The sequence below is a fragment of the Cyrtonyx montezumae genome, unplaced genomic scaffold (genome assembly GCF_038088225.1).
Source record: "Cyrtonyx montezumae isolate F1298 unplaced genomic scaffold, pur_monq_1.0 scaffold_3, whole genome shotgun sequence".
In the NCBI taxonomy this organism is placed as follows: Eukaryota; Metazoa; Chordata; class Aves; order Galliformes; family Odontophoridae; genus Cyrtonyx; species Cyrtonyx montezumae.
The window spans coordinates 62,377,999-62,400,351 of record NW_027072034.1 but is presented as its reverse complement, the minus strand read 5'-3'; the positions used below and the strand labels follow the sequence as shown (position 1 = coordinate 62,400,351).

At 38.3% G+C, this 22,353-nt stretch overlaps 1 protein-coding gene across 2 annotated transcripts in view; it reads right to left on the bottom strand.

Annotated features, from left to right (window-relative positions):
• The window catches only part of APP (amyloid beta precursor protein), a 198,663-nt gene that overhangs the window by 45,124 nt on the left and 131,186 nt on the right, over positions 1-22,353 (bottom strand). For both annotated transcript variants that reach the window (XM_065741830.1, XM_065741831.1), the window contains 3 exons: positions 17,215-17,348; positions 9,108-9,182; positions 7,918-8,076 (listed from right to left, as the gene is read on the bottom strand). In XM_065741830.1, coding sequence (XP_065597902.1) covers positions 7,918-8,076; positions 9,108-9,182; positions 17,215-17,348 — 368 coding nt within the window. The remainder of the gene's footprint in view (positions 1-7,917; positions 8,077-9,107; positions 9,183-17,214; positions 17,349-22,353) is intronic.

The window sequence follows — 22,353 nt, the reverse complement described above, 5'->3', positions numbered from 1 at the left end:
GATATGAATACTAAGCCATAGAGCTTGAAGAGTGAAGAATTTCTTTGGCTTAAGAAAGGCAATAGATTTTAAGACATCCAAAGAAAGTAAAACAAAGGTTATCTGAGGATCTTTCAGACACAGAGATGTGAAGCCATTCCCAACCAAAGGATTAAATTTAGTTCCATGACAGAAAATTCATTTGTGAGGAAAATAATTCGAAAACACCAACACTCAAGCAGCCTGCGATGAAGTTGCAAGAAACCATGAACAAAAGCTGAAAAGTAAGCAATCCTTACAATGTTACTGTAATGGCAAAACAAAAAATGTAAGCTGAGACAGTTTATAGGAATAAAGGCTAGAAGATCACTAAGGTTTAAAATAATAATTTTCTGAAGTCAGAAAAATATTGTTCCTTTTCCTGACATTTCATCATTCTTTTCCCTGAAGCACATCAAAATAGCAGGTTTGTGTACATTAAAGATAAATGAATTAATTTCTATTTCTTCAAGGAATATTCAAATTGAAGTGGCATGTCTACTGCCAGAAGGATATACGTGTCACCCTGAAAGTAATGCCTCCTATTTATTTCCATGGAAAGTACAGTAGATACAAAGAGCACAATAATGCTATTTGACAGAGCAAAATCTGCAGCTACAAAATACCATCTTTCAACACAGTCTCCACCATTAGCTGTGCAGTTTCACTAGAGATGAAAAACAGCCTGCATGCTGTCCTCATAAAAATCTGCACCAGCAGAGGTGACCCACTATCACCATTGCCACTGCCTCACTGTGCTCACATCCACTGTTCGGTCTCCAGAAACATTCAGCAAGCATCAACAAATGTCAATAGGTGCCATTTTTCCCTCAAGGAGGAATTCAGTGACACATCTTTGATTCATACGCACTTCCAAGTCAGATGGTATTCTGTCAGGCTGCCCCAATGCTGCCATCTGTCACACAGCAACAATGTGTAGCGGAATATCTGTGAGAAGGCTCAACTTCTGCTGCCATATCATAAACATCTACCTCTGATAAGTCATAAGCCAACATAATATAATAGAAGGGATTATTTTCAGAAGAGTCCTCTTAAAATGGCTCTGCGTCCTTTTCCTAAAGTTGACACTAAATGGCCAAGACACAATAGATATCAGGACAGACTTCCAACATCCCCCACAGCTTTGAAATGCTACTGGCTTAAGACTTGAGAGCCTTTGCTGAATGCTATCCTGCTAGGGTTGGTCATAGACCTCTGTAAGGCTTTGCATACCCACCTGTGGTTACCATAAATAAAGACCAAATTCAACAGGCAAAATTTATTTTTCTCCTCTATGCCTGGAATTGCAGATCTATTGCTTGCAAACTTTGAACAAATTTGTGGATCAGCAAAAACACCTCTAATCCCAAGTTCTGCCTCCATACTGTATTATATCCACATTGAAGTGAACAAGTTCTGCTGAGAAATCACACTCCCATGTGTATTTTTTGCAGCAGGACTTGCTCCCAAACACCTTGCACCAAGTGGTGATATGACCTCTTGTGATGGTACAGTGGAGCAGTCACAGTAAATGGTCCAGCAATGGAAAGGAATGTCTCCACAAGCTAAGGAGATGCCATCAGTGTCTGAAGATATTTTATCTACAGCCATCTATTACTTCACTCTTAGGCAGGAACTTTCAGATAATACCATAAAAAATGAGAGAGTTGGTATTATCAGATAATCTAAGCTCTGAAGATCTTAGCTCTGAGATTGTATATGACAAAAGAACAAATGGCTGACAGATCCTAGGGCCAGCTTTGCATCTCTCACTCTCATTAATAAATGTACCAAGCACAAAAGTTCATTAAAATTTCTACTTTTAGCACCTGAAATTCTGCTATATATGTTGTCAGGGAAAACTCAATGTATACACGCCCATAGTTATCTCATTAAAAAAATACCTCACGAAATAACTAACCTGTATCAGCCACCAGGGGCTACCTAACCTTCATGGAATAATGCCATTATTTTCAGTTGTATTTGCTTTGTCAGCTTGTTTTAAATCATCTTTCCTCTAAAAGAGACCAGGATATTCCCAACGTGACTTCCATTATCCCCATGTATTTAATTACCTTAAAGAAGTGACCAAAACTTCTGGCAAACTGCAACTGACCAGTGACTTCCTGAGCAACAGGATCCAGCACCAAATTCAGAATGCATATCAGTTCACAAGGAATACGGCTTAAATAGGAATAACATTGCTTACTGAGAACAGGAAAACCCCAAACTGTCTAGAAAGAAGCTTAACTCCACATTATCATAGCACATATTTATTATTCAGGCCAATGTAAAAAATATGAACACACCTAATAAGCACATATACAGTAAATATGAGCGAAGTAGTCTGAAGGCTCCTGTTATATGTAGCTTTGAACTATTTCAAATACATTTGGATGTGTCCTTATCCCAAAGTTCTCCTCCTTAACCACTTGTTTTTTATCCAATACATAGCACAGACAGATCACAGTCCTCTTACATGCTATTGTGACAGACCAACAGATGACCTGTCAACTGTCTGTGAGTATTTTAGTTGTCAGACTCGAATCTTGTTAGTTTTGGAGCATGTTGTCAAAGTATTGCTTTTTGTATGCTGGCACTTGCATATATATTCAGTCTATCTGGTCCACAGTAGACAGATTCACAGACTACCTGTGCAGCCTAGGTATGCTATTCAAGCTGACAAAGCATCATTAAAAAAGATAACTTTCTACCTATAACTGTAGGGAGTACATCTATTCCCTTCGTAAAGCAGTTCTTTTGTGGATATACGGATGCAATCCTGACAACCTATTAAAAGGTTTCCAGCTGTACAAGACAAGCTTAAACAAAGCGGAAATCATTGATGGCCTCTTTTGCTACCCAGTGTTGAATCCCAATCCCACTGACTCTTTAATCCAGCATGAAATAAAGGTGCCTTTATTTCAGATAGAATCAGCTTAGAGACAGGATCACTGACATTCTTCTTTAATGATGAAATAATAATATTCATGTTGCAGTTTATGTCACACACCAGTGGAATCTGCTGGTCTAGGATCGTTCCGTCCTTCAACATGGAAGGTGTTTCCAGCACCAATTACTGGAGACCGCGGGCTCTCTTTCTACTCCACCTTTAAACGCATTTCAGAAGGCAATGATTCTATTGAAGAAATGTTTAAAAGCACTTGAGAATCCTTCTGGTGGAAATAAATTGACACACACAAGCCGTTTGAAGACAATACTCATAACATACTTAGAATGATAGTACTGGTTTATCCAACATAGCAGAAGAACCCTACAGAAGAAGCCGCTCATGCAAAAATCAAAATGGTGAATTTTTACTGATTATATTCTCTGCTGATTTTAGCAAGGATTTAGCTTGATTTTGTTCTAGATAGCAGAAAATGTTATTTACTGTTTCTTCATAAAACCATTAAAATAATTTACAACTTTCACAACGTTTTCTACACTACACTATCTCACTTCTAAAGTTTTGGCTAAGCTTCTATAAAGACTTCCTTGAAATGTAGGCTCATTCACATCTGCAAATTTAGAGAACAAAAGCCTTCCTTTTCTATAGGTCATTTACAAGGAAATGTAACCCACTGGTCTATTCCTAACCCCAGCCCCCCTAAACCATGTATGTGGTCTAAAATACCTGAAAACAGTTTTTAATAGGTAAAATATACATGCATCTATTTTGTATATACACATAGATGCATACACCTATATGACCTCTACACAAATTCTGGCTTATCATTTCAGATTTTAAGGCAGTGATGAAACAGTGCTATTTCACTGAGCTTGGAAAACAGAAACACTAAAATTATTTTGGACTGCTACAAACATAACCTACACTCTTCCCACAGAAATCCAAAATACGTTCTGCAGCAAAACAACATGAAAATTATATGAATGCACTTCTGTGTATTTAAAATACAACCTCCCACATCTGTGTGCCACCGAATTTCTACAGGAAATTCTAAGCTATCTTGTCATTTTCATCAAAATTCCCTCTAAACCAGAAAGGAAAGATCCACAATGCTGTATTTTACCATTTCATCTTGCCTTTAGAGACACATCAATCACCAGTCCTTTCTGATTACTGCTCTTGAAATGCACAACAATTGCTTCTTTCCATCCACTTTTTAGGAATACCTTATATACTATATTAGGTATGTATTCTATCTGCTATGTTATTGATTTATGGGTTGTATTTGATACTGGAGCTGCATGTCATTTAAGGAACACTCAAGGCAGGCTGGCTAGGATGACAGAAAGACTTTTCACTTGAGTGAAACCTGTATCCAGCTACATTTTATGTTGAATTAAAGATGTCTTCTCATCATTTTTGCTTGTTTGTAAGAAAATGTACTACCATGCATAACAAATACATAGCTACTAGCACTCAAATCTTCCCTTTGCTTTCTTTCCCAAGGACTTTTCTGAGACAGAATAAAGTGGAAACAGTATTTGATCCCATCTCATCATTTGCTTTTACAAGATTTGGATTTGTTTAACTCTGACAAATCAAAATAAATTTTGTCTCTGTGCTCTTGAAACTTTTAATTTTAGTTACAATGAACCTGCCAAAGTTTTGCAGACCATAATATCCATCTGGAATTGCCTCTTCTGTTTTTAGTTGCTCATATGAGAAAACCTACTGGGCAAGATTAGGTGTATGACTATAGCACATGCTTGAGTGCACAGACTAGGGAAAATAAAAAAGGAAGTGTGGTTTTATTCACCTAAAACCTTCCAAACCTACTCTAAAACCCAAACTAAGTGACCACCTTTCTCAGCCTCACCTGGTTTAAAAGCAGAGCTGAAATCCACGCTATTTTACAAATCCCACAAAACTGAGCAGATGTGAGAAACTGTAATGTTACAGGTTTAGGTGAGCAGGATGCAGGGTAGTGTATTAGAGGTGGACTGATCTCTCCTACAGTGCAGAAGGACTTTTATCACAAGATCAGCAGTTATGCTTGGGCCTGCCTCCAAATGCCTATTTCCCCAGCAATCTCACTGGACCCAAAAAGGCTTTAAACTTCTAGAACACAGAGGTGCTGAGTAAGGGCCCCTCTGCAGGTCTTTCTTTCAAGTCCAAATAGTTAAACATGACTAGTTTCAGCCCACACTAAGCTCTCACCATAGGAACAGACACAACTCTCAAGGCACAAATGGTACCAGAAGGGACATTAAGGGAAACAAGAAAATATCCAGCAAATAAATGGATTAATGTACAAGCTAGGGTTGATCTTAATTATTTGTGCTCTGATCAGCAGTAATTTGCATCTTAGTAAAATAGTTCTGAAGTGTAAGAGAAACATTTTAAACTCAGTTTAATTATTATATGCTCATTTTACTCTATGCACAATATAAGGAGGTTAATTAATTATCTGTCAAAGATTTCCTGTATGTTTCCTTGCTCTGAAACCTTTCATTTCACCACTGTGAACTGCATTTCTCTTCACCACACCTCCTCCCCCCGACTTCCCACAGAGAAATGAGCCCCTGCTACCAACAAAGATTAAACAGGGAGACATAAATCCAAGTAAATTTGACATGCACATGAGAAAGGAAATATAAGCAAATTATAGAACCAAGTTGCTTGCAGAGACTGACGCGCTTGAATTCTTCTATTTAACTTACAAAATGAAAGGAAAAATCTCCAACTGTTTAAAAAACTAGAAGCATATTAGTTCCAACTGCCACTAATCCTCCTTTCCTGTACTAAGACCATCAAGCAAGATGAAACAATATGGTATTTTGACATCGGATACTGAACAGCTACACCCTATATTCAAAGACAACATAGTATAGCAGCATGAAGCAGAGATGAGGATAAAATTTAAGTTTCTGGGCATCTTGCATGATAGTGCTTCTGAGAAAACAACAGAACAAGCATTTGGTTTTGCTGAAAATTACACTGTAATAGACCTTGAAGTTATGCTATTTCATTTCTGTCATCCATTTCTGAATGAGCTTCCTGACTCCCTTGCTGCTCAGACTAGTATCCCAATGAACTCCTGTGATACTGGCAACAACAGTGTCCATGTAACATCTGAAAAACTCCTGCAGTTCAAAGTTTTGGTCTGCTACAGAAAAGGTAGGGTATACAGACAACACATCCATGTGATTAAACAGCACATGAAAAACACTACACTCCCCCCACCACCACACACACACTTCAATAAAAAAAGTCCAACTCCTTTTTACCGTTTATACTCTAACATTCTTCTAACTTTGTTTAAGAGCCCCCACCACTTTAAGTATGGACTTGTGCAAAGTAGCTGAATGACATCCTTGTCTCAAACTGGAAAGATATGGATTTGATAGATGGGCCACTTGGTGGATAATGAATTAGCTGCACGGTCACTGAATCTACAAAAGCAAGGACTCCAGTACATGAAGGACATGGATCTGTTGGAGATGTCCAGAGAAGCCCATGAGTATGATCAGAGGTCTGGACTACCTCACCTATCAAGACAGGCTGAGAGTTGAGGGTGTTCTGCCTGGAGAAGAAAATCAAATAATTTTTCTGGGATAGTTTTCAGGCAGAATTACAAAATCACACAAGGCTCAACTTTACAGTAGGAGCCGACTGCCTGAAGCCAAACGTGAAACCGTATCTGAGGTGAACTCCTCAAAGCTACACACGAAAGAACAGGACCTGGAGCTCTTCTGTGCAATCAACACATCTCACTTTCAATTCTGGCTGGCAGACAGCAATTTTCTAAAGAAAGCTGCACACCAGCCCAGTACTTGCAGATGTGTCTGCCAGACACTGGAGTCCAAGCCCCTCGCTACGCTTGTAACATTCATGGATCATAACATGCAGCATCTCACAGTCAGACCAAGTAACATCCTCTACTCAATTTAGTACAGATGTGCTTCATTTTCAACTAATTACTATGCTGTAAAATACAGACAAATTCTTCACACAGCTACTCTGTGACAGGCAGGGAACCCAAGATTACTCTATTACTTCACATTTTTCCACCAAGAAGTGGAGAAGAAGTTTGATGATGATAAAGAATTGAGATTATGATAATTCTTCCATGCTTACAGAATGAGCAGGTTTCTCTATGAAAGAAAATTCACTTAAAATATGTAATTTTACCAGGGTAATCAGTATTGATGTAATTTCCTATGCGACCAAATTTAGGATCCAGTGGATCCATCTTACACTGATGATTCAAAAGCCTTTCAGTCACATAATGTTATTTACATCTAGGAAGTGTTCAAGAGATGAGAGTTAGGTAAAAAATGTGACTGTTTTCCCAGAGGATTCACAATGATTCTCAGTTTTATGAAAGCCACAGACTGGTTGTTTAAAGATTAAACAAAAACATCACAGATACAGTGATTCCATTCAAATCCACATTCTGGATTTAGTGTTTACAGCACTAGGAGCTAATATATCAAACAGCCAGCTCTGAATTGCCAGTGGGGTATTTTCACACGACCCAACAATCCTACCAAGACCTTTCATCAATCATTTCAACAGTTCAATATATGAAACAAGAACACAAGTACCCTCATCCTTAAGCTCCCTCTTGACCTAATGAAGTATCCTACTGCATACTACTCGGACAGACTGCATCATCATCCTTTATCAGGACCTATGAACGGCTACGATTTCAGGCATTTCCATGTTACTTACCCAAGTATCTATATGAATGCATGCATGTATGTATCTACCCAAGTTTAAATACGGAGTGTGTGCCCGTGTTTGTATTTGTGTGCACACAATATGTCTAAACTTGTAACTTTCAAACTGACTAATAGCTGCAGTAGATACCGTAGAGTGTACAGTCACTGCCTCACTGCTGGCCTTTATTTGGCATACATTCTTTTTTCCCAAGATGACTTAAGTGACCTTGATACAGCCGTTGGAGATGGTGATGTTGCACTTACTCTGGGTGGGACGGTCTGCAATGCTGTGATGTAGTTCTCCAGAGCAATGCGGCGACGGTCATTGAGCATGGCCTCCACACGTGCCATGTGAGTTTCCACAAGCTGTTGCCTTTCATTTGCTGCTTCTTGTTCCAGTGATTCCACTTTCTCCTGGAAATGCTAAAAAAACCACTAATCACAACAGGAGCAGTGAAGACACCAGCAGAGAACAGCAAACACGAAAATCTTTGCCTACAAATCACCGAAATGATTCCACACATCAGTGGCTCCCAGAATTTTTGCGCTGAATGTCCCTCTTAGTGATTCCAGTAGAAACTGCTTCTGAACACCTGACCACATGTTTTTTAATCTATCTAATATTTCTTACATGTTCAGCACAAGCATCAGTATACTTCATGTGACCACTGAGACTGTGCTCAACACTAGGGAATTCGGTATAGAAAAGGATGGAGTTTGACAAGAACTTGTCTCCTGCAATCATAAAGGCTTTCCACGTATCAAAGTTACTTTACAAACAAATCTACATGGTGAAAAAAAGAAAACTGTACATTCTCTATAATTCCTTATAAATTGGACATCAGAAGAAAAATTGAGCCAAGAATCATACCTATGAAGGAAAAGATTGAGTAGATACAAGGTAGAGAGAGCACAATTGTGGGATTTAATATGCAGTACAGTCCTGTTTTGAACATTACCTTTTTACAGTTTTGCACTGAAATCATTCTAGCAGTACTGAATAATACCTAACATAGCCACAAGTAGCGTCTGGCTTGTCAGAATTTTTGAATTATAATATAATTTTGGATAAGTGATTTTTTGGCGAGAGTTTCTTCCAGATTAAATAGATGGTCATTCCTCCTTTAAATCATATTTTCCACCTCTGCTTTGAGATTACATCCTGTAGCTTATTGGTTTATCACATAAATTTTAAAAAGGGCTCATGAGAACTGATTTGTCAGTTCACACTGATGACAAATCAAAGACTCTCCCTTCCCTACATCTTTTCCATGGATTGGGTGCTAAGTACAGAGACAACCAGCAGGCTCTAACAGCTGGAAACAAAGATAGCAAGAGCAGAAAATAACATTAAATCTCCATATAAATATGCTTTGAACTTATATCACCACTCACAACCATTGCATTTTAACTGAAGTCCCAGTTGATAAGGCTGCAGAAGTATTCTCCTTTACCTGGATAACAGCTTTCTTGTCTGCCTTTGGCAAGTTCTTTGCTTGGCGTTCTGCCTCCTCCCATTCTCTCATGACCTAACAAACAAAACAAGGATCATGAATCTCCAATTTTCTTCTCTCATCTCAGGACTCAGCAACTGCCAAGCACTGTAGCTCACACAATTATCTTTTTATATTCCTCCCCTCCTTTCATCACTATAAGAAAGCAATTGCAACATTTAACAAAGGTAGAATCCTGTTATTAATTTAAACAAAGACTGAACTGCTGTATTTGAACATCATGACAAGCTCTCTTAACTTCACAGCTGCTAACCAACCCTCAAGGACTGGAGTCTCCATGGGTGAACACACCAGATCATGTTCATCTCAGTTAAAAAAGGAAAACAATTCCACCTATAGTATGTCCTTGGTCAAAAGAAGCAAATTTCTACTCATTCTAAATGACAGTTTTGGGTAGGACAGATGATCTACATACAATTTCTTTCAGCCTGCTCACAATTAGGTGCCAAATATTTCAAGAATTGAAAGTCTCAAATACAGCGCTGACAGGAAAATATGATCTAGGAGAACTTTCTATGCCATTCCTTTCAGCAATGTAAGAGGTCATGTCCTGTTCTAAAAGAGTGCTGCATATCAATAGTCAGGAAATTACTCTTAAGTAGCTGTTCATTACATCTGAAACCTTCCTGTGGTCATAGGAACCTTCTTCATTTCACTTCAAGAGAATCATCTTTTCAGATAAAATTTTTTTATGAAGCAATTGCTGTCACCAAATGCATGAACACAGATAAGTAGCTTGTTTATGTGTAGGTTTAGCGCAATGTCAAAAGACAGAAGAAACACAGAAGCAATTTTTCAAAATGCACATTTCCCCCCCATCCTTACATGAAAACACACTTTCATACCTTTTGTAACAGAAATTCTCAAACATATATTTTCCAATGGGGATTTAAGAACAGCTCATCATTCACATGCATGACCAAAATTTTACCACAATAAATACCAAAGACAGGACAAAGTGCTGTATCTCATGCTTGCAAGTTGAGCCTCAATCACTCAGCTGTGGTCACAGACTCCCCAGTTCTCCCATGTGCTAGACATCATCAATCAGGTTCCCTGCTGCTGGACATGCTCATCAGCACTGGTGGTGCCTGTGTCATTTTAAAAAATCTCTGGATTCAAAGAAGGCTTTTAGAAGCCCCATTTCCTGGAATGTAATCTTCTCTCATCCTATATAGGGTTGTAGACTATAACAGCCAGCATACAGCTAAACTCAAGACTGACTCCACACATGAGATCAGCTTCCGTTCAACCCAAGGTCTGGGAATTTATTTAAATATAGCAATGAAGCAGTCATAGTAAGGACAGACACACTTAGTACCAGTCAGATTCTTTTTTCGTGAGATATTCTGGCTTCAATAATGGTCACAATGAATGGAGAGGTATATACTGGTAAACTAGGGCAATGCTGAAAACTTTCTAACAGTTCTGTCCACCTCTGAGCTTCAGCAGCATCACACATAGCAGCTGTAAGCACAAAAGCTGAAATGACTCACTTAGGACCCAAGACCTAACTTACAGTTCCCAGTAAAAGAGATGAGTGAAGTCAAGATTGTGATCTCTAAGAATCATAAAACAGCCTACGTAAACTGGAAGCCTAAAAATAGCCCTTCAATTTATATAATTTTATCATCAGATAAATATGTACAGACATGCAAATTGTACCCAAGTTTTAGTGAGGTGGTAAAATTTACAGGGCAGCAGGAAAAGTCATCTGCAAAGAACTGCAGTAAGCAGTTTATGAAAAAAACCCACAATGTGCAGTGCACTCAATTTACAGGTTGCCCCCATTATTTTCTTGGAGTTTTGCACAGATGTTATTGCTTCTCCAACAAAAGCAGTACAGGAGAACACGAAGCAAAAACACAATTTAGAGTGTCATGAAATATTCTGGAAGAAACATACCAATGTTTGGAGTGCTGATCTGTGTTAAGTGTGCAATAGGTATTCATCTCTTAATTGTCCACTTAGGCTTGTATCACTGTGGTGGCCTAGAAACCTTAATTCATATATAGGCAGCATCTTTCTAGAGAACTGGAATGTCATTGGTGCCAGGACTTGACCCAGAACCCACAGCATTAATTCAAGTCATAAATTAAAATGATATCTGATAAAACTTGAGCATTGACTTAGTCTAGCAAGCTTATGATTTTCTTCTCCCACCCCTTCTTTTATGCCTCCAGATCTCATGTCTGACATCTGTTTAATACACTTTTTCACTCTGAACGAGCATCAGTGGGTTTTCAGAACAACAGCTCCTTGCCATTTTATGCCTAAAATAATCCTGAAAAACTTAAAGGCAAAGACACTCTACTAATCCACATGATGAAAACAAGTATTGCGGGCAATTCTAGAAGGAGACCTTTGGCTAGAAGAGGTCTCCCTGTCTATTTTATTTCTTTAAATCTTTCAAAGCACTGAAGGTGGGATGATAAACTGACAGCCTACACAGCTGTCTGGGAGGAATATAAATTACAGGTTCAGCATCCAGTTCCAGTGCAAGAACAAATGGCTTGTGTAGATAAAGCACAGAATAACACAGCTGTTTTCAGAAACAATATTCAATGTAAAGATTGCAGAAGTTCTGCTTTGAGCATTGTTTTTGCAATTGGGAAGACTTCATCAGTTGAAAGAGGTGTGGTTTTGCTCTAACTAACTGAACAGCTGCCCTACAGCTATCTATGGGCAGCTGCTACCAAGAGAAAATTTGGGCTCTGACTGAAAGCCATATCCTTACAGAATTATGAATGATTAGCAAATTTATCACAGTGGTCTATGGAAAACCATCAAGCAGAAAAGAAAAATCATTCTCCAGACATGGCTGTGAAGAAAAAGGCTGTGTGTAGTTATAAACCTATTCTCCTTTACTGAAAGCACAGACCTATCAAAGCCATACAGATTTATAACTCTCCAAGGTTTGTCTGCTTTGTACCAGGAAAATGACATCTTCTGGCTAAGATTTAAGAAGCAAGCTGTTTCAAAGTCAAACTTCTTGGGTCTTATTGCCTGGTAGATTCCTTTAGAAATTGGGCTGTAGAGGACAGCCAGAGGGAGAATCATAGAATCACCAAGGTTGGAAAAGTCCTCCAAGATCATCCAGTTAACCCATCCACCTGTCACCAATCATCCTCTTTAAACCATGTTCCTCAACACAATGTCTAAATGTTCCTTGAATACCGCTAGGGTCGGTGATGCCACAACCTCCCTTGGCAGCTCATTCCAGTGCCTGACCACTCAGTCAGAGAAGCATTTCCTAACATCCAGTCTGAATCTCCCCTGGAACAATTTAAAGCCATTCCCTCTCATCCTATCACTAGTTACACGAGAGAAGAGGCCGATCCCCAGCTCACTACAACCTCCCTTCAGGTGGTTATAGAGAGCAATAACGTCTCCCCTGAGCCTCCTCTTCTCCAGACTCAACAATCTCAGCTCCCTCCGCCATTCCTCATGAGGCTCCAGACTCCTCACAGCTTCGTTACCCTTCTCTGGACACACTTCAGGGCCTTGCTGTCTTTCTTGCGCTGAGGGGCTCAAAACTGAACACAGTATTTGAGGTACGGCTGAACCAGTGCTGTGTACAGGGGCACAATCACTTCCCTGCTCCTGCTGCCAGCACTATTTCTGACAGAAACCAGGATGCCACTGGCCTTTTCAGATGCAAGAAAAGGATGCAAGAAAAGTGTCAGGCACTATTAAGAGAAATGCTAAGTGCAAAATCTCATTACAATGAAACCAGTAGAATCTATTAACATTTTTTACATTGGTGCACATAAGAATACAGCAATTAAAGACTTTTAAACAGGAATTTGGGTTACACCAATCACAACAGCAGAGGTCCTTGACTCAAGACTTGCTTAGTCAGCTTGTCAAGGCCATGAGAATATGATGCCTATGTTTGTCAAAGGCTTTTCTCGACTTTTTTTCTTGTAATAACATTATCAGATCTCTTCAAAGAGCCTTGAATGTAACTGGGGGTGGGGTGGTATTTGTGTACTCCTAACTGACAGTTTTAGAAAGGAAAGAGTTCCCCCACAAAAGAGCTGAGAAAGAGAGATCCAGGGAATATGGTGCCACTGGTACTAAAAATCAGCAGGTCTCTCAAAGATGTGGGAACAAGTAGCATGCAATGATCCTTAGCGTTGTTGAAAGCCAGACAGCTCTGGTTACCCATGTCCTCTTACAGATTAACACCATCAACTACCACGGGTTTACTGATGTGACTCTATCTGATGAATAAACAAAAGAAGCTTTGATAATACTCTGGCATTCCTCCAAACACACCAACTGCTGGCATGCCTGGTCTCACTCTTGGTATGAGATAAGAAGCGTACTTCATATTTTATAAGAAACTTTCTCCTCTCACTTACTAAGGGAGGCTTCTTCCTAAAATGCTTTAAAATGGAGGTACACTGTATTGTACACAGTTTATGAGGGAGAAGCTGTGAAGTAAGTAGCCCATAATTAACTGAAGCTTGTATTCAATATAGGGAAATTACCTTCTGAGCTGTTTTTTGGCCTTATCTTCTTCTCCCAGGAGTCTAGACACAGACAATGCATTTTCCTGTGCGTTGTTTGAAGACTTAACAGGATCAAACACTTTGATTTAGATCTACTTTGTGTTTCATTCTTAAAACTATCCTCTCATCACAGCAATAAAACCTTGAACACAACACTAGGCTTCACCTTTATGTTCAGCCTGGCTAAGGACTGTAGTGTTTTCAGCTGCCTGCCTTGGAACTGCACTTCCAAGAAGCAAGACTATTCTCAGAGACAAGGTACCATTAAGTTCCTTTCTTAAGTACTAAGCACAGTATGATTCCCAAAACATTGTCAACAGTCATATCATAAGAAGAATAAATTCAAGCCTCCAGGATGTCTTAAGATGTTTTGCTGAGGAAAAAAAAAAAAAGGTTTATATAAAATGCTCCCTTGAGTAAGATTCAATATTTGGTTTCACCAGGCTATTTACCAGCAACTGTTTAAGTGAGGGAATTGTACTGAGTTAATGATCTGGAAAAAGAAAGAGGAAAAGAAGTGTACCAAACCAGGAAATAGCTAAGGTAGTCTGAGATAAATAACTTTTCCCTGTTACATATATAAGAACAGCAAACAACTAAATGTTGCATATGAACAGTTGCCCCGTTTGCATGGGAATGTTTTTTTCCTGTTAATTTAGAAACTCAGGGAAAGTTAAAAATGGTATGCTAATGTAATGCTCTTTACAATCCTGCCTAGAAAAGTCTATAAGTCTTGTTCCTCCTGGTGTGTGCAGAGGTAAAGGCAGAAAAACTCTGTGGTCTGAAGGCACGAGCTCCTAAGAGCAGGTGTATCAGATCACTGTACAAAAAGAGCATTTTCTAAGAGTTGATCATTTCTTGTCTTTCCATAGTAGAAAAACAGATATTTCTGCTCCTTTGTTAGTCCCCACTTCTCAGCTTTGAAAGAAATGAACACTGAGCTACTATTTGGGTAAAGAAAAATGAATAAATATGTTCAGTGCAGCTGAAGGGCTCAGCGAGTCTCACAATTTTCTTTTTATTAAAAAAAATATGGACACAAAGGCTAAGTTAACTTATTCAGCATTCTTTTACATGTAACAAGTAACAGCTTTAAATTCATTTTTAACTAAAAGCACGTCAAGAAAATTAATGAGTTTAAAGAAAGTGTAAAAAGCAAATTTTAAACAAATGGTCAACAAAGAAGACCAGTGGATGGGACAAAGATACCACAGTTTCCACGGGAAACAAGACAAGGAATGGAAAACTACTACTTGTACATGCTCCTAAGATCTTTTTAAAACATTTAGTGGGAGAGATTAGTTCAGTGCTGTACAAGACATTATTCACAGTGGTAAAAAACAATTTTTTAAAACTTATGCGAATTTTCTTCTTAAAAGCTCTGCAGGTGTTCTGCATACTTCAAGACATATAACTTTAAGCTGCAATTTAATCATCAGTCTGGGCATACTACACATCAATTCTCTCTTTCTTTCTTGAAGCTCCTATTGTGCTACTGTTTCCCAGATCTGATTTAACTTGCTGAACTGTCCAAAGTTGGTTATTTTTTTTTGTAAGAGTGACATGGCAATGAGATGAGGGAGCTGACCTGCCTCACCCCACAGCTGCGTGCTCATTAGTGTTGACAGCAAGGATGGCTGGGAACGTGCTAACGAGGGCAGAGCACACGGCAGCACCAGCATGATCTTCCGTCAAACCCCTGAACCACAGCATTCATTTATAAAATTCCCCTCAAATGCACATGCTTGAATGTGCAGAGCATTTACCCACAAGTTTTCTGCAGCTATAGTTCAGTAGCTTCTCCAGTTAGCTTTGTTAGCCTTAAGCACTGACAGTGTTCTCTCCTATGTATTTCATTAGTTCTTCTTCACAAGACTTTCAGCTTTGTGGAAAATAAATACACAGTTTTAGCAGAAATACTGCCCTTTATTACTCTGCTCAATCTTTACACTGCATATTTAATGTCAGAGGCAAACCTGAAAGTAAGCAGAGAATTTGAGGACTGTTTTGGGAAAACTGCCTTTCCCATTGACTGCCCTTCCATTTCAGGGCACTTGTCTTGACAGCATTTCTAAAAGGGCTTCTTTAGGAAAGGGAAGGGAATAAGCAGCTGTATAGGACTAAGTGTCCCTGCTGCAATGAGCTGCTGCCTCAGTGAGAGCTCAGCAACATCCTTGTCCCATCAGCTGCTGCTCATCCAGCTTGCCTCTCTGCTGACCCACAGGGCTCTTGAGCTTAAGACTCCAGCTGCACCACCACTTCCTGCCACTAGCTCGGCTTCAGGTCACCTCCACGAAGATGTTTAAACTTCCAATGGAAAGATAACGACCAGAGTTTTAACAGTTTAGCCCTTTAAATAGCATTAATTTGGAAAAAAGTTTTCTCTTTGTAAGAAAGAGATGCCTTGTTTGTGCTATGACAATTCCAAAGTGGAAGCCAGATGAAGAACACTTATATTGCTACCTCTTAAGTGTCCTAAGTATTGTATGTGGTCTCAAACAATGACTGCTTTATGTAAGACACCTCGGACTATTTATAAGAAAATGTGTATCTATAGTGCTAAGTAGAGAGATTTTCTATGAGTCTGTTTTCAGGCTTACTCAAACATTATAGTGAAAAGCTACAGGTTAATGTGTCAGTAATATATGGAAACAGAAAATGCAACAGAGAATAAAGCTATGAGGAAAAAATATACTGAAGTATCTATACAGTATACACAGCTCATGTGAATTGTACTACAGTATTTTTTTTTCAGTTGTTCCATCCTAAAAAAATACCTATATCAGTCTTTCCTTTAAACCTTTTATAACTTTTCTTCATTGTTACTGGAATAGAATGATCACTACTTTTATTGGCATTTCTATTACAAACTCTATTTCTGAAAGAACGGAATGCTCATCTCTTAGTGTTTAATAAGATTAAAAACAGTAAATAGTTTCAGGCTACAAAAAAACCTCTTTGGTTTAAGGAAAATAAAAAGGATTGACTCAGCTGGATTAGCTGAGATCAAAAGCACTGATTTTTCCACTTTGCTTTGGCTTTAGATGCATTTTATGTTACCATGAGGCTCAAGAGCATTAGATGAATATATACAAGCTTAAGCTACCCCAAGGCATTACCATGTATATGTACACCTGGAAAATGAAGCTAATCACATGCAATCTAGCTTAGCTTCTGCAAAAGAAGGATGAATAGCAGTGGTCAAGTTCTTCCTTTAAAGATAGGAATAATATCACAAACCAAACATCTTCAACAAAGATGAGAGCAACCTTTTTTTTTTTTCCTTTTTACCAGCACAAACAACTGTAGCTGCTTATGTTTACAGCTGTAATCCAAGCACAAACCTTTGTCCTTGCCTACTAAATTCTTAGATGGAGACAGAAAGGCAGTAACTGGTATATTTACAGCATTGCAGATGGGCAGGGCAGCTGGCAGAAGCTTTGGGAAACAAGAAAATGAAAGACTCCAAACATCTCATGACTTGAGAGACAAAGCCCTCTACCATATTCATGGATAATGAGATCTCTTACCTGAGACATCCTTTCACGATGCTTAGCTTCAAGTCTCTCCTTGGCTTTCTGGAAATGAGCATGTTCATTTTCATCCCCGGGTGTCTCCAAGTATTTGTCAACAGCATCAGGAGTGCTAGCAGCTGTGGTTGGGACTGAGGTATAATTTTGAGAGAGGGAAGGGAGAGAGAAAAAAAAAGCAGAATTTCTACTTCAGTACGGATAAAATTTAGTTGAACCAGGCAAGAAACATCTGTTCTAATTTCCATCAGAATAAAGCCATTAACGTAACCTCGGAGGAGAATATAACAACATGGTTTAGTCAGATATATTATGTGCAGGAAATGCATGTAAGTATGTAAAAAGATTTCTCCCTCCCATGATACAATCCAGGAGAAACTCTTCAGAATGAGCAAAGGAGTATTATTCAAACAGGTTAGAAACCATAGCCAAAGGAAAGAATCACGAGGGAAAAAAAGCCCAGTGTTGACTAAGGTACATAAAAGTGCAGAAAAGCCCTTTGCAAAATGTCACGCTGCAAATATTAGTTTATTTTTTTAAAAGGCAAACTAACACACAAGTGCCAATGCAAATATATTTTAAAGCACCTTTGGACCTCAAGGCACCCTAACGAAATACTTCAAATCCTTCCCATAATAACAGTCTGCCTCACAGGTATTTACTTTATTTGTAACAACTGTGACTAATGAAACCCCTCATGGATGCTGGAAGTCATCAGAAAGCATGCACTAATGACTAGCTATTCCTGTCACATAACTAGGCTGTATCTATCACACTGGTATTGGAAGGAGGGGCATTTGGGGTAATTCAAGCAACAATCTTTTAATTACGTAGTAACATCCAATGTCTCCTAGATAAAGTAGTCTAGCATTTTTGTGCATTGGACATAACAGCAATTAAAAGAAAACTCTTTAATGATGATTGACCATTTTGTTTCTGCTACATTACCCCCTCAAGATCTTTATAATACAATTAATCTCCCTGGTCACAATTTGTTCAACGATTGCTAGCTCAGTTTAAAAAACTTAATAAACAAAGACTGTACACACAGCTGCACAGGATTTCATTAAACTCCCGTCACTACATATACAATAGTTCAGTTACACAGGTAATACGTTTTACTACAGAGACTGAAATGGGTAATAAAAAAACACCCCATCCACCAACAAAGTGTTGAACAGAAGCAAACTCCAGACTGAAGTTTAGTCTAAGCAATATCAACCAATATTTACTCTGCGGAATAGGTTGAAATATGATTTTTTTTTCAATCAGCAGTTAGAAGTACATGTTCCTCCCCATGTTAGTCCCAATGAAATACATCCTCAAATTTTACATAAGATGTCTAAACTCAAATGCAAAACAAAAACAAACAAAATGATTAACTAAAGGCCTCTGGCTCCAATTGCATTTGGGATATCACTATATGTTGCACGTAAAAGGCACAGATGGGTTTAGGATGCTGCTGACTGAAACTGCACAGTGGATTTGTAAGTTACTTAATGGAACAAAGGAGAGGCTTGCTTGTCTGAGAAAATCTACAAGCAATCAAAAATGTCCAGTGGAGAAGTCATAGGTGGCAAAAATTATCCTTCCATCATTTTCAGATGTTTCATAAATATTAATTGCAAGATAAACATTTCATAACTCTGCATATTACTAAGTATTGTAGCAAACGGGAGCAAATACGCTTCCTGACAAGCTATAAAAGTTAAAAAGTAGAATACTACTCTCAGTACTTAAAGCATCTCTTACAACTTCAGACAATTTCAATCCTTTAATAACATTAGAAAAGCATAAAGAGTCTTTTGCTTTAAACTCTTAATGATAAGAACTCACCTTCAATGATAATGTGACCACAATATTAGAAATACACAATTCCAAGTGTCAAACCAAGGAAGAGTTAAAACAAGACTTTTAAAGTAACTACAAAGCAGTCAGGTAAGGGCTCTGTAAATCTCATCTCCTCTGCCAGACCTTTAACATACAATGGTCAGTGGAAGACAGCTATGAGATCATATATTAAACTGTAACCTCCTGTTAGCTATCTATATTGCTCACTACTGGCAAAAGCAGAACCATCAGACTACTGTTCCCATCTGCACAAAGCATCTAACTGGATTTTAAAACAAAATCTTTCAGTTAGTAAAAACCTTAGAGCCATTACAGTTGTGCACAACTGTAGGAAGCCATTTCTGCTGGGGTACAGTGCTGCTGGCAGGAATGGCTCTAACCACCAGGGTAAGTAAATTCCAAAAACAACTCACCCAAAGCTCAAACTGACTGAAAACATTTCTGTAATGGTACAAAGGATTTAAAATTGTCCTTCCTTTTTCTTTCATCGAGCACCAAATAGATTTAATCTCCATTTTTTCTTGGAGCTTCAGTTAAGAGCAGTACATTTTAATTCCACTTAAAAAACTGAAATAAAATTTTACTTCAAACCAGGGAGAAATTTAAGAGCACTAAATTGCAAGGTACTATTCCCTGGCACAAGTTAATCAAACACTCCTAGGAACGAGCTGGGCAAGTTTAAGGGAACACTCTCCTATTTTGCCCATCGGAAGCTCGGGGGCATCTGCAAGAAATGTAATATCCTGTTGTGATGTTTGACTGACATTGTTGGGTTTGTCCTCCGTGTCTCTCATTTCTTTTCTCTCCAAACCAGCACAAAATTTAACATTCATAACACGGTGAGGCAGCAAGTTCCGCAGTTAACACTGGGCAGTGCAATGAAAATTTGCCCTTGCCTAAGCCATCCTCACCCTCTGCAGAAAATAGCAGGTTTGGCACAGGGTGGCAGAAGGGGGGGGGATGCTCTAGCACATTACTCTCCACCTTTTCCCTTCTTTTATAATTCCACATGCAAATTCCAACTTAAGTCTGTACAAATGTGAATGGAAAGAAGTGATGATTTAAGTAACTGTCCAATAAATTATGCAAATTTAACCTTCAATTTTTTGAACAAGAAAAAAAGGTCACCAGAATTTGCAGTGTGATCAGTTAAGCCAGTTGTACATTTAAGGTTTGATTATCAAAAGCTCCCGTTTTTCTCCAGTGTCACAAATCTCCAGTGCAGCGGCCTCTCCAGTGCAGATTTTCCAATGATACACAGGGACACTTAGTGAGGGAGGGTCAGAGGAATGGAAAATTCCAAAGGGTAAACAAAGAATACAGATAGCAGAAGTGTTTTTTTAATGTCTAAACCCCAAATAAAGCAACTGATTAAAAGCTTTAGCTCACAAAAAGTATGAGCCTGAAGTTATCTCAGATATGTTAAGAAGCTCCATCATTTACATTCATTCATAAATGCGCTTCATTTAAAAATTTTCGAGAAAAGATTTCTGACAATAATTTTCTCAGAATGAAGTAAGTGAGGTATAATGATTTGAAACAGTTTGAAGCTTACGAGTGGTTACCTATCCACATGACCTGAAATCAGTAGTTTCTTTGATAAATAATCAGTCCTTAAAAACAAATAACCCTACAAGATTTTGACCTCTATCTACAAAGCCTGCAAACATTTACGTGAGAACTTCTTTATCTGGTACTAAAAAATTATATTATCTATAGTATGTTTAAAGGACTTGTGATTCCAACAAAACAGTAACTGGAAGTCCATTGCCTCAGAAAAAAAAAAAAAAAAAGGGAAAAAAACCACTCTGGGCCTCCCTTCTTCTGCAATACAACAGAAACATTTTAAATGTCTTCATGGCTGCTGACACAAAATCTGTCCTTTCCATTCCAACACATTTGGCAACTTTATTTCTATGGTGGCATTACATGTTTTCTAATAGTAAACTTGGAACATTTGGTCAGACATCAGATACATGTAACAATTCCTTATAAATCCGAAGCCTGATCTCATTTGTGACCACACGCGCATTTTGAAGGAGTTTTTATTTTCTATGCACTGCCTGTTTTCTAATGCAGCTCATACTAGTGTATTGCACAAAGACTGATTAAAAAGTGCGTGCTGACAGCTGTCGAAGAAATGCATTATCAGATGACATTCTCTTCAAACATTTATTTGTCAATTCCCTAATAGATTATCTTTTTTTTTAATTTATTTACACTTAAAAGTCCTAACATTCATGGAGACATGGGTTCAATAGTAAAGCCAAATTATGCTATATATTTTGCTATTTAACGATTTTTAAATATAAACTTGCAACAATATCACCCTCTAGATTCCATGTCCTATTTTGCTTAAAAATAAGCAATCCACATCAGCATCTTCAGTGAAAGTAAAGTGAGTAAGTCACTCACCATGTTCATATAAAGTAGGGGGGAGGAAGTAGATGTCTTTCTGTATGTGTGGATGTTGCAAGAAATATGTGAAGCCATTTGTACTGAGAACATTACCTAACTACTATGTAGTATCCAGTGGATGCATTCATTGCATCTAAATTCCACATACATAATGGCCATATCAACGTTAATGAAGGATTAAGATCAAAGCTTTCAGTTTTTTTACTGTGATCACATCTAATTATAGCACTTCTGACAATCACAAGTGCTTGCAGTGTATCTTTAGCAAGAAGGTTTTCTATTATTGCTACTGCTACCTTGTAAAATGAACAGCCTTCACAGAACCAGAGAATTGTAGGGGTTGGAAGGGACCTCTAGAGATCACCGAGTCCAACCCCCTGCCAAAGCAGCTCCCTAGCCCAGGTTGCACAGGTAGGCGTCCAGGCGGGTCTGGAATGTCTCCAGAGAAGGAGAGTCCAAGCTTTACAAGATGGTTTACCCATTCTTCTGTGAATAAGCTACTCCTGTTACAGAGCGGTAGTAAATCCAATGAACGGACTCCAAACTACAGTAAAAGAAAATAACGGCCTTAAATAATTACCTTTTTATTACAAATCAGGTAAGTTACTGGCTGCAAGATATAAGACAAATGAATACTGGGAAAAGCTTGTATGATATGTAAGAAAATTATTATTCTAATACATGCAGGGAAAAGGATATACGAGGATGAATTTTGTGAAGGTGTGTTTAATTAATAAAATTTAATCACTTGGAGAGAAGCAGTGCCAAAGAAGTAAGCCTTTCAGTACTGAGATCAATACTGTGGCACATAACACTAAGTATATTTATACATGATATATAAATTATGATCTACTGCATTATAAATACAGA